A 14099-nucleotide genomic window follows, 5' to 3' on the forward strand; every position below is an offset into this window, starting at 1 on the left:
GACCAGGCATGAACATTGCTAAATCATGTGTAGTATAATTTAACATTGCACTGTGGTGCTACACTATGCATATCTCACCCAGTGTTAGGGCATAAATGTCACATACCTTGCACCAAAGAGCTCATGCACAGTTTGTGCCACTAGGCACAGCTAGTGTAGTGCACAGAGTAAGAGCTTCACAGATATTGGTGCTATGTAGCCTCATTAACATTTCTGATATGCTAAGTGGCTTATGATAGCTTAATATGAAGTAATTGCTAGAATTGCTGTACAATTGTTGTGAACATGAAGCATTACACAGAGAAGCAAGCAGGGATGGAATGGTAATATAGCTGCTGCACCCATAAAATACCTGTCAGGGAGAGGGAGTGTTAGTGAGTATTTGTGTTAATGAGATATGCAAGGATGCATCACATGTGGTTATTCCATCACAAGTATAGCATACATAGTGATTGTTCCCTCACATCTAGATGAGGAAGCCCGTAGGGACAAAGATGCCTACACATGTTACATGCAGGCCCATAACACAGTCACATGCCCAGCTGTGTTTCTCTGTAAGGAGATGTACAGGCCATACTATATTTGTAGGATACTGTAGCATTCAGGGTGCTATAGTGTCATGGTCCAACATACCTGCAGGGTTACAGTGCCATGTACAGGGACAAAGTAGTAGTAATGGGTTAGATTGAGACATAAACAGCAGACAAGAACATAAAGAGTAAAATGTGCATGGTATAACTGAGCATATATAGCCACTAAATTACATGTTTTGTCTGTAGAAGTGCAAGTACTGGTACCCAGATGTTCACAAGTTCAGAGAATGATTTGCTACTGCATGCCCTCCTACTAGCCAAAGTTGATGTAGTCCTGCAGGTCAGGGGCCAGATCTGGCAGGGTATAATGTAAGATGTGAATTCTGTTTGAGGCCATAGTAGGTCCCTGAAACATGTACAAAGGAATCTTACAGATATGCTGCTTCATGCAGAGCAAAAGGTTTAGGACATAGCAGTGAACAGAACCACCACAGGAGGTGAACCACCAGTATTAAATTGGTTGTTGGAGTTTCAGAAGCTTTTGTTGTTACTTGTTGGGCTGAAGGAATGGCCCCATCATGCAAGACTGGAGGCTTGGATCATAGGAGATTACTAGGCTATTAGTCTGGAGGTCATTTTAAGCCTTGCCATTTCTTCCCAATGTAATAACATAGAAATGCTAGTGAGTACCCAGGATTGCACTTAATGATGACTTTCCATGTCTAGCAGGGTTGTGGGCTCTGTCCCCAATAAGAATTTATGGTGCCCCATCCACTCGTCCAGGTTCCTCTTGAACAGTGTCATAGAGGTGCTCTGTTTCACATGAATTGGTAGCCTGTTCCAAAGATACAGCAGTCACTGGCAGATAAATCTATCCCTCTGGCATGTCCTATTTAAATCACAGACAATGTTTAGGTCCCTGGAACAGGTAGTCCAAGTGCCATTTGATTTACAGATATGCAGCAAGTTCATTAGGTTTGGGTCTTGGATTGCTCTGTAGGCCAGGCATAAGTCTCTGCTAAGAAGTCTATATGATATGGAGTATAGTGACAAGGACTTTAGTCGGTGTCTGTAAGGCATATGCTGGAGCCCCATGATCTTCTTTATTAGAGACCCCTGAGGTCTCTAATTGCTGTAGGTGCTTAGTATGGTACATGCCAAACAGGGTGTTATACTCAATTATGGGCCGGATAAGTGCTGAGTATTGTGGGGTTATAACTTCTTTTGCTTTTAAGGCAATGCCTTTACTAATTAAGTGTGCCACATAGAAAGCTTTCCTTACTACAGTAGACACCTGGTGGTCGAAGTTAAGGTCGCAGTCAACATGTGATCCCAGGTCCCATACCACTTCATGGGTACTTTGGGTATTTGAAAGTGTAAGGGGACATTGTTTGTGCCAAAGGGAATGGTGATGGATTTCTTTGCATTCAGTTTTAGACTGTGACTAATACACTAGTCGTTGGTCTGAGTGAGACCCTCCTGGAGTATACTGACATCATTTGGGGATTCAGTGATGGTACCTAATTTGTAGTCGTCTGCAAACCTGGTCAGTCACAGCCCCTTAATTTTGACCTTAACTTCTGAGAAGTATATACCAAACAGTAGGGTGCCCAGCACTCACCCCTGTGGTACCCTACTAGTAACAGGTCTGCTGGTTGATGTGGAGTCAACCACTGTGATAGTGTGCGTCTGGTTTGTGAGCCAGTTGGCAACCCATCTTACAACAAAGGGGTTTACATTCAGTTTGCTAAGTTTATCGGTAATGCCTGAATGTGTGAGATTGTGTCAAAAGCCTTTGCAGGTTGAGGTATGCTGTGTGCACAGATTTGCCCTCATCAGTCACCTTGGTCACAGTTTCAAAGAAATCCACCAGATTTAACAGGCAGAATTTGCCCTTCACAAAGCTGAATTGGGTAGGATACAGGGTTTGGAGGTCATCTATGTCTTTATTTATGAGGTCCATAATGACACATTCCATGCCCTTACAGGTGAGACTAGTCAGGCTTATGAGTCTGTAATTCCTAGGGTCTGTTGCTAGGCTAACTTTGAGGAAGGGAATAACTGTTGTTGTTCTCCATTCTGCAGGAACAAAGCCTGTGGTTAGGCTACAACTGAAAAGAGTACTTAGTGGTGATGCTAGTTCATGTTTTAGCCTGTTTAGAAAACAGTATGGGATGTTGTTTGGTCCCAAAGAGGGTGTGTTTTTTGCCTTGAACAAGGCTTTTAGGACCTGCTCTTCAGATAGGGTTGGAGGGAGTTTGGGGCAAAGTTTCTGATAATTTTGGAGGAGGTAAGGGAGTGAAATTTTCTCCAAACCTATCCTCTAGCAGGTTTGCTATCTCTGTGGGGTCAGTGTGTGTGATACTGTTGGCCACTAGTTCTGCACATGCTTGGGTCCTATCTTTTAGGTTATGTATGTAGCTGTAAAAGGCCTTATAGTTATCCTTGACTGTACTTGCTAAGTTTCTCTCAAAGGAGCCCTTAGAGGATTTGACAAGTTATCTTATTTGTCTGTTGAGTCTGAGAAGGGTGCTTTTCCATTGTTAGGGTCTTGCCTTTGTATTCTTGGACAGCAACTTTTTGCATTTATTGTAAAGTTTGCTGATGATGGATGTCCATCATGGCAGCTTGGTTTTACTTGGGGCTCTGGCTTTGATTCTTTCTGGTACAGCCAAGTTTATACACTTAAGTACGTGCCTGTACAGGGCTTTAGTGTAAGCTTAAGCATAGTTACCACTTTCGACTTGGGGGGGGGGGGTGGGGGGGTTGGAATGCATTTATACATTGACTTAGAAGGGTGGAGTTTGCCTTGGTGAACTCTTTTAATCTGATGTTACCCTTTGTGAGTTCTAATATTAGTGCTAGTTCAAAGGTGACTGATTTGTGGTCAGTTTTAACTAATGAGGATCCAACAGTTTTGGCAATGCATCAGTTTGACATGTTGGTGAAAACCAGATTCAGAATGTTTGTTCCTTTTGTCAGGGAATGGACAATTTGTTCCAGGGCATTTAAATTAACAAAGTGAAGGAACTTTTGCTCTAGCAAGTTAGGGCTAGAGTAGGTTTACCAGTAGGTGGTTTAATTGAAATCCCTCATAACCTGTGTGTTTGGTAAAATTTGGATTGTTTGAAGTTTTGTCAAGTAGGCTTTGTGGGTGTCTTCAGCCATGGAGGGGGATCTGCGATAGGCTATGACTTGAATGGGGGTCTTATCCACTGTAACCTGGACCTGGAGTAACTCCATGGAGTTGTCCATTTTAAGTAGGTGGGAGGTGAATTTATATTGAGTATAGATTGAAACATCGCCTCTTCTGGTTTTCACACATTTTTTTTGCAGTTGAAAGGTGTGGAAGGCATTGTAGCTTTGCAAGGCCGGGGTGCTCTCTGAGGCCTTGAACCAAGTTTCTCTGACTTCCCAGACATCTACATCTTCTAGTGAGAGAAGTGCTTTCAGGGAGTGCAGCTTTTGTTTTAAAATCCTATCATTTAGCAGCATGACCATTATTTTGTTCTGATTGGTTAATTTAATGTCGGTAATGTTGTTTACAAGACCCTGCCTAAAAAAGGCACTATGAGGGAGGCAAGTGCCTTTGGAAGTAGCCAAAAGCCTAGAGGTGCCAGGTGCAAACCATCTGTGGCAAAGCAGCAAGGTTTGTCAAATATGGCTTCCCAGGCTGATAGGAACTGAATCCCCTTTGAATGGCACCAAAATGAAGCCAATTATTGAAATCAGTCATTTTTTGTTTATACTGTGGCATCCTTCTAGGTGAGGGTAGTATGCTTCTCAAGGTTAGGGACATACCTGCCTAGGACACATACGAGAATCAACCATATCTCTCTTCATATAGTCCAGTGAGGTATGTCTCAGGTCATTCATACCAACATGAACTATGATAGAGTCATAACAGTACTTGTTGCTGAGAGACATGAGTGCATGTGTGATCTGATGAATCCTGGCACTGGACAGGAAGCTGACTGTGACTTTCTCCTTTTCCAACCTGATGAGTGGTACTTCCGTGTATCTCACTACTGAGTCTCCAATGACAATAAAATTTGTTTTTTGAGTGTTACACCTTACTTGCTTGGTAGGTGACTCACTGGTATTGCTCTGTCTCATGGGTGTTGTAGGGACTGTGTTAGTTGTAGCCGTCTTGTATTTTGGAGGGCTCTGGTGTTTTGGTAAGTTTTCGAGAGATCCTCTGCATATATGGATTTACGTGTTTGATGCATACTATGTGTATGAGTAGTGGTACTATGAGTATATGTAGTGGTGGGTGAGTTGACAACCTTCTCTGTGTTACTGTTTTGAGTGAGAGAGAGCATGGATTCTATATTCTTGGTGTAAGTACATCTCTCTCCCTTTGTACTAGAGTGTGTTATTAGTAGAGGGTTGTCTGTGTACATGAGGCAATTGCTACACTGACTCATAAGAGGTTGGCGGTAGAAACAAGGGTAGTCCAACTGTCCATAGTACCAAGTTGTCACTAGGGGTAGCTATTCAGAATCAATCACGGAGGAGCTCAGTAGATGAATATTTCTGCCTGGGTTTTAGGGAAAATGTGTTGAATTTAACGGTCCAACTTTGGCACACAACCGCACAGCAATGTGCATTGCTGCGTGATGTGCAAACAAGCAGAAACCTGCTCAAAAGCAGGGCCTAAATAACAGAAGCTAAGAACTTGAAAAAAAACTTTAAAAAGATTCAAGAGGACCAATGAGAATATTTATTCCAAGCCCTAGACTAGCCTCCTTTTACCAGATAGGTCCCAGTCAGCACAATTTTCTCTCACAGGTGCAGATAGGTCCCTTCCAATCCAAGATGGTGTGACAAACATGCTCAGAACAAACAACCTCTACAAGCAGTTCCAGAAGCAAGCACGCCTGTATTTGGACTATGCTACAGCTACTAGCTACCCTAGATTCATGGGGAAAACACTAGCAAATGTTTAAAAGAGCAGAAAAATAGCAGTGATACACTAAAAATGTTTAAAACAGCAGCAAATAAGCAAGGAGGCTCTAAAGAATGTTTTAAACAGTTAACAGTTCAGTTATTTAATCACTGCTTGTTGGGAAAATTAGAACAACCAGAAGAGATAGTTTAAAAACAGTGAAAAATACTAGGGAAATTTTAAAAACAGTGAAACTAACAAAAAGCTTGTAAACAGGGAAAACAGCAATAAAATTTGATTTAACAGGCACACTAAAGCAGACAGTTTCAGTATAACAGTGCAGTTTAATACACAGTAAATAAATACCAGTATAAAAGTAGGTGGCAGGCAATAAAAAAGTGCAGTAAATAGTATAAATAAGCAAAAAACAGGCAGCTTATAGTGTTTTGAAGCTCAGAAGGTTCTAGTTATCTGGTATCTCAGCTCAGAGTTATGGCTGGTAGCCCACATCAGTTCAGTTCGGTACATACAAGCAGAAACCTGATCAAATGCAAGAACTAAATACCAGAAGCTAAGAACTTGGAAGAAAATCTTTAAAAAGATTCCAAAGGACCAGTGAGGATACTTATTCCAAGCCCTAGACCTGCCTGCATTTACCAGATAGGTCCCAGTCAGCACAATTCTCTCACAAAAGTGAAGATAGGCCACTTCCAATCCAAGATGGCTGGGGAAATGTGCTCAGAACAAACAAACTACTACAAACAGTTCCAGAAGCATTACACCTGTATCTGGACTATGCTACAGCTGCTAGCAACCTTAGTTTCAGTGGGAAAACAATGTTTAAAACAGCAGAAAAAATAGCAGTGAGACACTAACAATGTTTAAAACAGCAGAAAGAGCAATGAGGCTCTAAAGAATGTTAACAGTTAACAGATCAGTTAATTAACCACTGCTTGGTGAGAAAACCAGAACAAGCAGAACAGATAGCTTAAAACAGTGAAACATACCAGCAAAAATTTAACAAACAGTGAAACTAACAAAAAAGCTTTGTAAACAGGGAAAACAGCAATAACATTTGATTTAACAGGCATAGTAAAGCAGACAATTGGAGTACAATAGTTTAGTTTTTGTACACAGTAAATAAATACAGCATAAAACTAGGTGACAGGCAAAAAAAAGAGTGTAGTAAATAGTATAAATAAGCAAAAAACAGGCAACTTGTATTTTTTGGAAGCTCAGAAGGATGAGCGTGCAGACCTGTCACCTACTACTGCTATGGGAGTAGGCAATGCACTAGGTTAATATTTGACAATAATACTATGTAAGACACATATGTACACATGAAATGGAGGGGATATAACTGCTTGTCACCTGTACCTCTGTTGTGTGGGAATCACATGCATCATCTGCAAGTACAATGTTCTGCTCAACTAGGCTTGCATTGCAAAATATTGTATAACAATGTTTCCATGAGTGCCACTGTGCATGCTACAGGGGAATAGCAGAAGTGTATGTCTGTAGGCTCACACAGATTTCAAATTTTTTATGTATCCACAGATTCTGCTTGTTGAGTGATCTTGCACAGCGGCAAACATAGGACTGATGCCAGCAGGGCAGCTGAAGCTGACCATTATAGCAACATGTAGGCAGCATAGTTTGATGATGCAGTGACACTGTGTATGGCCCCCTGGTGAGGGATGAAAAACCCATATCCACAGATGCACAGGTCCCTGTGGAGGTCACTGCTGAATAAACAGCCTCTCTGGAGCCTGACATTACTGAGTGTGTAATCTCAATGGAGCCTGACATAAAACCTGTAGGTGTGAGCCCAGCACAGGCACTTCCTGTATGTCCACCAGACATAATATTTGATATGTGTAACACCATTGATGTGGAAATACTTAGCATAGGTGAGAGATGCCAGGGAGCCTTGATACCACCATGATACCCACACTGTCTATGATATGTCTGCAGCCTTCAGAATCAACCAGCAAATGTGAGGGTTGTGATCCAGGCCCAAACAGCTGATATGCATACCACTTTGGAGCTGATGACTATGCTTTGTGATGTGTATGTGGACATGCACCAACTTCACAGTGACCCAAGTTATTGTCACAGTGAGAAAGTACTACTACTGAGGTCACTGGTGATAAATGTCGCATTCATAGGTGCATCCATTTGATACATTTTGACTGCCATCCAGTCAGAATGCACTGGCCTTGGTATTAGTGACCATGGGAGGATGGACATCAGGTGAATGTGCACAGGGTACCCAACATCAGAGGCCACAGACCTTTGCAGATATGATGATGTTGTCATATGCTGGTACATGGTCTGGCACCCAGTGGTCATGAGTGGAAGGATTTAATCAGGCCATGCCCATGAAATATGTCTTCAGGGTGGGACATCAGTGTCCCACAGTTCATCACCATCCCTGCCACAGGACTGTTCCAGGCACAGTGCATGCTAACAATAGTCATGTAGTAGCAATCCAACCACATCACTGCAGGTTGTGAGCCATTGCACCCTATGATAACCTATACTATGCATCTAAAGTATTTCCCCTCCCATGACCATACCACACTTTGCAGTGCTGCAGTAAACTATCACTGTGCCCCCTCATCCTGTGCAAGAGAGGATGACTCCTCTTACCCACCCTCTGTCTTGTGTGGGTTCGGTGATGTCTGATGCATAGTGTGGTTGGAGCATGCACTACAGAACCTGAATGTTACAGTAATACAGCAGATTATTCTGGTTGTCTATGTCAAGTCTCATAGTTCTAAATCAGACTCTTTTGCTTTGAATGTTCCCCAGAATGTTATGCCCATTTCTGCCTTAGCTGTATCTTCCTTCCTCCATTGGCTCCCACTACACTGTATTCCCTCCTTGCCCTGCTACTGAATCACATACAGCATATACTGCAATGGTGTTATGTGGCTGCAGCACCTGTTTTCACAAGACCATTTTGTGTCACGTGGCACACTATAAATAGTTTTCTTCATTTCTCAAGACTAAACTATGGTGCCCCACCAGCAGTGTTTAAGCCTATGTTCAGTATGGATAATGTTTTATTATATTTGTACCATTGTCTGTATGTTGCAAAGAGAGTAATCATCCATAGTCCAGGGCATACCTGTCAAGCTATTAGCTCAAGAAATCTGGACAAAGCCTAAAATAATGGGGAAGACAAAAGCCCAAAATAGGGACAGGTTTTTAATATTTCTCTTGTAAACTTAGAATGCTGCTATAATAACAGGATTTGTGTTAGCATACATTTTCTAAGAACATGAAATGTAAAACTGAAATTTATGTTATTGTTTACTGATTTCAATCTTCAATAATTTGCCAGAAAGCGGCAAATTTTGTTGGGAACAGACTAAAAATATAATTGGACATTCTGTGAAAATCTGGACAGTTGAGAGGTGTGACTCAGGGATATGTTTATCACCTGCAATACACAAAACACAACATATGTGATGACACCTGCATGCCTGCTACCAGTATGCATGGGCTATTGTGTCTGCTACATGTACCAAATGTGTAAAACATTTGAACTGCCTAGGTGGTGCTTGAACACATTGTAGGTAATGCCCTGAGCATTACAGATGACCTAGCCATTCAGGGAGTGGTAGGCCTTCCTGTTTATGTATTTCTGTCCCTCTGATCCAAGTGGGGACTTAATAACAATATGGGTACAGTTTGTATTCTCAGGACCTCAAGGAAATATGCACTCTCATAGTATGTAGGCATGGTGGTGTTCTTGGAAGCCAGTATGTTGTGGCATGATATTGAGGAATTATTTAAGTATTCACCTGCCAGCAGCTTGTGATATACCTAATGTGATCATGTATATTACTGGGAGGTTCCTTTCTGTAAGATGGTCAACACTGCACATTCATTAATGTCCACAGGAATACACGTACCTTGTATGTCTCTTGATGCCACCCTTGGGCAACATAATTCAGTTAGGTCCCAAAGTCTATCTCTGTTGACTCTGGAACAATTTATTATCTGCTATTCTGTCAGTTGCTGATAGTGAGTTACTGCATCTATCATCTTCATTGGTGCTGATGGCCACCACGCACAACGATGGCTGCAGGTGGCAGCTACCAAAACACATTGCTGAGATACTGCTGATGATGGCCTAACTTGGGTTCTGTCACTTACTTCAAACTAAAACAGCACAGGTGCAGAATGTCACCATTTTATACATCCCTGAGTAGCTCTGCCATCTAAGCTTGCTTCATTTGCATATTCTATGTTGTTCATTTGCATGTTGTTTTACAGTATATGTCATTATGTATTCATTTGCATGCACACATATCAAGCAATTTCGACCATTGTGCTTTGGTAAAGGCAGTATTTTTGGATCATCCGTAGCATGTATATGACTGCTACCCTCACTATTTTGTGCTGCGCATTATACAATCTATCTATGACTCTCAGTACTTATCATTTTAATATTTCATTTTCAAAAGTATGTGAGAAACTACAGATTTAATAAAAATTAGTGTGTAAAATCAAGTTGCTAAACACTTGCTGATGATTTTATAGCTGTTTTCAAAAGCAATTCACTGATAAAACACTATAAAATAATAATTCATTTAATTGTGCACATAACTGGCTTGCTTTTCCTTTGACACCCTCCTTTCTTGATCCATTTTACTGCTGCTGACTCATCTTGTTTGGCTCACAGAGCTATAAGAAAGCTGTCGATGAGGTTAGTAATGCTCTTTCTTGGCATGTTGTGTGTTGTCAATTTATTTACTGGTTAGATAATTCTAAAAGCTGTATTTAGACTAAATATGTCATCTTTGTTTAAAAAAAAACAGGCCATATAGCTTTAAATTTTAACTTTAATACAAGTGCTGATATAGACAACTTTTGAAGACTGAAATATGAAATCAAAATACATTTTTACATAACTTCACTTGTATTTTAACTTTGTGTTTATCTTAAACACAGCATATCTTATTAATTACATATCTGCTTTATTTTACCTTGTAGGGAACTTGCTTGTGTAATTTAAATAATTTTGTTAGTGAGAGATTATGAAGCCTTAGGCACTTGTTATGTTTCACTGATGGAAGGTACTAAGCCAAGGTGACCATTTTGTTACAGGACCTAAACTGGAACACTTGAGGGCCACCCTGGGAAACCAGGTCTGCAATCCCATTCTCTCAGCCCCCATGGGAGTGGAGATAGGGCAGCCATGTCATCTCACACCGGGGCAGGCAGGTTGGCCTCCCATCCTTCACCAGGCAGTGTGGGGATGTCACTCTGTAAATAACACCACCCAGGAGGCAAGAGGTCCCTGAGGCTTCGTGGCCCAGCAGAGTTCCATGAGGCTGGGAAGATCCACTGAGAGGCTCCAAGAGCATGCATGACACTGCATGATTTGGCAGCAGTTAGGAGATATGTAACCCTGCAAAAGAGCTCTCTCTCCTGGGTAGAAGTGGAACCCCAGATGGGGTCAGTCCCAATGGATGTCTGGAAGGGAGAGAGAGGTGTAAAGTGACTGGTACAGGACAGCTCTCACCTGGGTGAGGGGTTACGGACCATTCCCTGTCTGGGACAGAAGTCTAGAAGGAGGAGAGAGGCAGATAGTGGCAGGGCTGGGTCAGCTCTTACCTGGGTGAGGGGGGTCAGGCAGAGCTCCCCACAACAGAGGTCCTTAAGGGAGCAGTAGGGCGGACAGCAGCAGAGCTTGGAGAGCTCCTGCCTGGGTGAATGGGGTTAGGCACAGCCCCCCATGATAGAAGTCCTTAAGGGAGCAACTGATGGACAGTGGTGGGGCCTGGAGATCTCCTGCCTGGGTGAGTGGGATCAGGCAGAGCTCTCCATGATGGAAGTCCTTGAGGAAACACCAGGGTGAATGGAAAGGGGCCTGGAGAGCTTCTGCCAGGGCAAAGACATCCAACTTCACCCCATAATTGACAGCATCCTTGAAAAATCTCAAAGTCCCCAGAGCTGCTCTGGATGGGAAAGCAGGGGGACTCTGAAGCCTTCATGAGAGCGGATCTGCCCCTCAGTGGCCGAGGGGAGTTCCAGAGGAGTGGAAGGGATTGGAGGGAAGCTCCCCAGGAGAGGTCCGAGGGCATGAGCGATCTGACACAATTTGGCAGACTGCAGGAGACATGCAGGCGGTGGTGTGGGGCCACGGCTGGGGAATGTCGTTTGGCCAGGTCGAAGGGGAGGACTGTAGGGTTTGGCCCTGACAGAAGTCAGTACGGGAGCACCAGACAGATGGGTGTAGGGCCTGGATGGCTCCTGCCAGGGCGAAGGCATCCAACCTTACCCTATACCCAATGGCATCCCCAAAAAAATCACAAAGTCCCCAGAGCTGCTTAGGATGGAAAAGCAGGGGGACTGGCCACCTTGGGAAGCCAAGTCACCATTCAGACTGAGCGGTCTAAACTGGGACATTTCTGTGTCCCAAAGACAATGCTTGGGATTCCGGGACAGAAACTACCAAACTGAGACTGTCCTGGAAAAACTGCGACCATTGGTCACCTTGTACTAAGCAGGACTGCTAATGTGAAGGTGAGGCTAGACTGGTGTTACCAATGTCCTCAGCAGCAATGAAAGACTTTCAGTTCATTACTTAACAACACACAGCACCATGTCTTTATATGGTACATTAATTGGTTCTTGTGTAGTTAGATCTCTGTTTACATTTTGTAACTCCTATCTAGAGTGCAAGAAATGGAATTGCACTGCACATATTAAAGTATTTTACATTGTCATTTTTTTCTGAGAGGGAGTCAACAGAATATATTGAGTGACACTAGAGAGCACCTCACTAACAGTAACTTCAAGTTCAATCATTGCATACACTGCACTGTATTTACCTGCTTGAATTTATTGTTGCCTTTGCATGTCAATATAATTTATGACTTTGTGGAAAACATGGAAGATTTGGGCTACAGCAGCCTAGAAGCCTAGAGTAGGCAGAGCTTTCCAAAGCTTCATATAACGATAGTTTTTTTTTTATTTCTGACCTTTCGGTTGTAGATGGCCTGCTCATTATTACTGTAGTAAATGTCAGTTAAATAAAGAAAACTGGCTACAGAGGTGCACAGGAAAAAGGACAGATATTTGTGTGTAACAACATTCCCATCCCTTAAAGAGCAGTTCAAGTTTTCAGCACAGCCTGTCCAGAAAAAAATCAGATCTTATGTATCGTTGACGTTGATTATTGTGAAGCACAACAGGCAGGAAGCGAAATATAGCAGCTTTACACTGAATGCTGTGTGTGTGTGTGTGTGTGTGTGTGTGTGTGTGTGTGTGTGTGTGTGTGTGTGTGTGTGTGTGTGTGTGTGTAGGCGTGCGTGCATGTGTGTGTGTGTGTGTGTGTGTGTGTGTGTGTGTGTGTGTGTCTATGCGTATATATATCCGTGTATCGAATGAGCAGTGCTCCAACACCCAGTAGATCGATGTCATAACATCAAAATCACAAATATTGACACATTCTGTGCATGCTCCAGGGATTACCCTGGAGCAGACTAATCCAATGGCAAATGTTTTTGTGGGGCACATGTCCCACTGCACACCTGTCACCCCCTGCTAATTATGTATACTAACTCTGAGATTGCACAGTCCCCAGGGAAAGGAATATTCCCCACCCAGGGATTGTCGATGTGACGCACATGTTGGCCACCTGTCCACATAGACCAAATGGTGTCGGTCTCCTGAATGTCAGCATTCTGTAATTTTGATAGGATGTTTGACGCACACACACACACACACATATATATGTGTGTGTGTGTGTGTGTGTATGTATATGTGCATGTATTTATATATGTATATATTTATATATACCTGTGTGTGTGTGTGTGTGTGTGTGTGTGTATATATATATATATATATATATATATATATATATACACACACACACACACACACTTGAAGAAAGAGCAAAAAGAACTTTAATATGAACACACTTTTTTAGCTGTAGTCTTCCCTCACTGCCAGCAGTCCCATATGCAACAGCTGTAATTCACACCTCACAACTGTTCTTGATTTTGAAGTGTCCCTTATTTTGCATCATGTTTTTACTCAGTGTCAAGTACAATTTTTTTATTTTTTTTTATAAATTACTGGTAATAACAGTCAGGAAAAATGCCAGACATATATTTTGGTCCTTATTCTTCAGAAAATGCACATTGTTACAACACCTGTTGTTCTACTAACCTTTTTTAATAAACTAAAGTAATATTTAAAAAAATGTTCCTGATTTGGGGCTTTTGTCCTCCCACTGTTTTTGGCCTTGCCCAGAATTATTTATTGCTGTGATTGAGGTAAAGTGAATTTTACTATAATCCATGATCCTGATGAGTTCACATGTATGAATTGTATTCTTCCTACCTGTGATTATAATGCAATAATTATGACCTGAGTTGGCAGCTGTCCAATTTTTTACAGACTATCTGGAAATCAGAATGATTATCCAGTAATCCAGAAAATATTTTCTGGTATTCTATCTAACAGCACAAAGAGAATGCCAGAGTTTGACTAAAAGCCACCTATATCTTTTTCAAGAAAATCATTGCTATTCTAATGCAGTCAAGTCCAAGAAAGACAAAAAAAGACTTTCTTCCTCCAAATGATGTATCTACTTACATCATAAACTGGGCATAGATGTGATAGAAGAAATGGCTAGGGAGGGGTGGAGATAT

At 42.0% G+C, this 14099-nt stretch overlaps 1 protein-coding gene across 8 annotated transcripts in view; it reads left to right on the forward strand.

The window, feature by feature from the left end:
• TNIK (TRAF2 and NCK interacting kinase) overlaps nt 1-14099 on the forward strand; it is a 1728926-nt gene that overhangs the window by 1544770 nt on the left and 170057 nt on the right. For 5 of the 8 annotated variants that reach the window (XM_044070048.1, XM_044070051.1, XM_044070050.1 and 2 more), the window contains one exon: nt 10118-10141. The exons of the other annotated variants lie outside the window; for them this stretch is intronic. In XM_044070048.1, coding sequence (XP_043925983.1) covers nt 10118-10141 — 24 coding nt within the window. The remainder of the gene's footprint in view (nt 1-10117; nt 10142-14099) is intronic. 8 annotated transcript variants of the gene reach the window in all.

This window comes from Protopterus annectens, chromosome 4.part1 (genome assembly GCF_019279795.1).
Source record: "Protopterus annectens isolate FY-2018-M chromosome 4.part1, PAN1.0, whole genome shotgun sequence".
Lineage (NCBI taxonomy): Eukaryota > Metazoa > Chordata > Ceratodontiformes > Protopteridae > Protopterus > Protopterus annectens.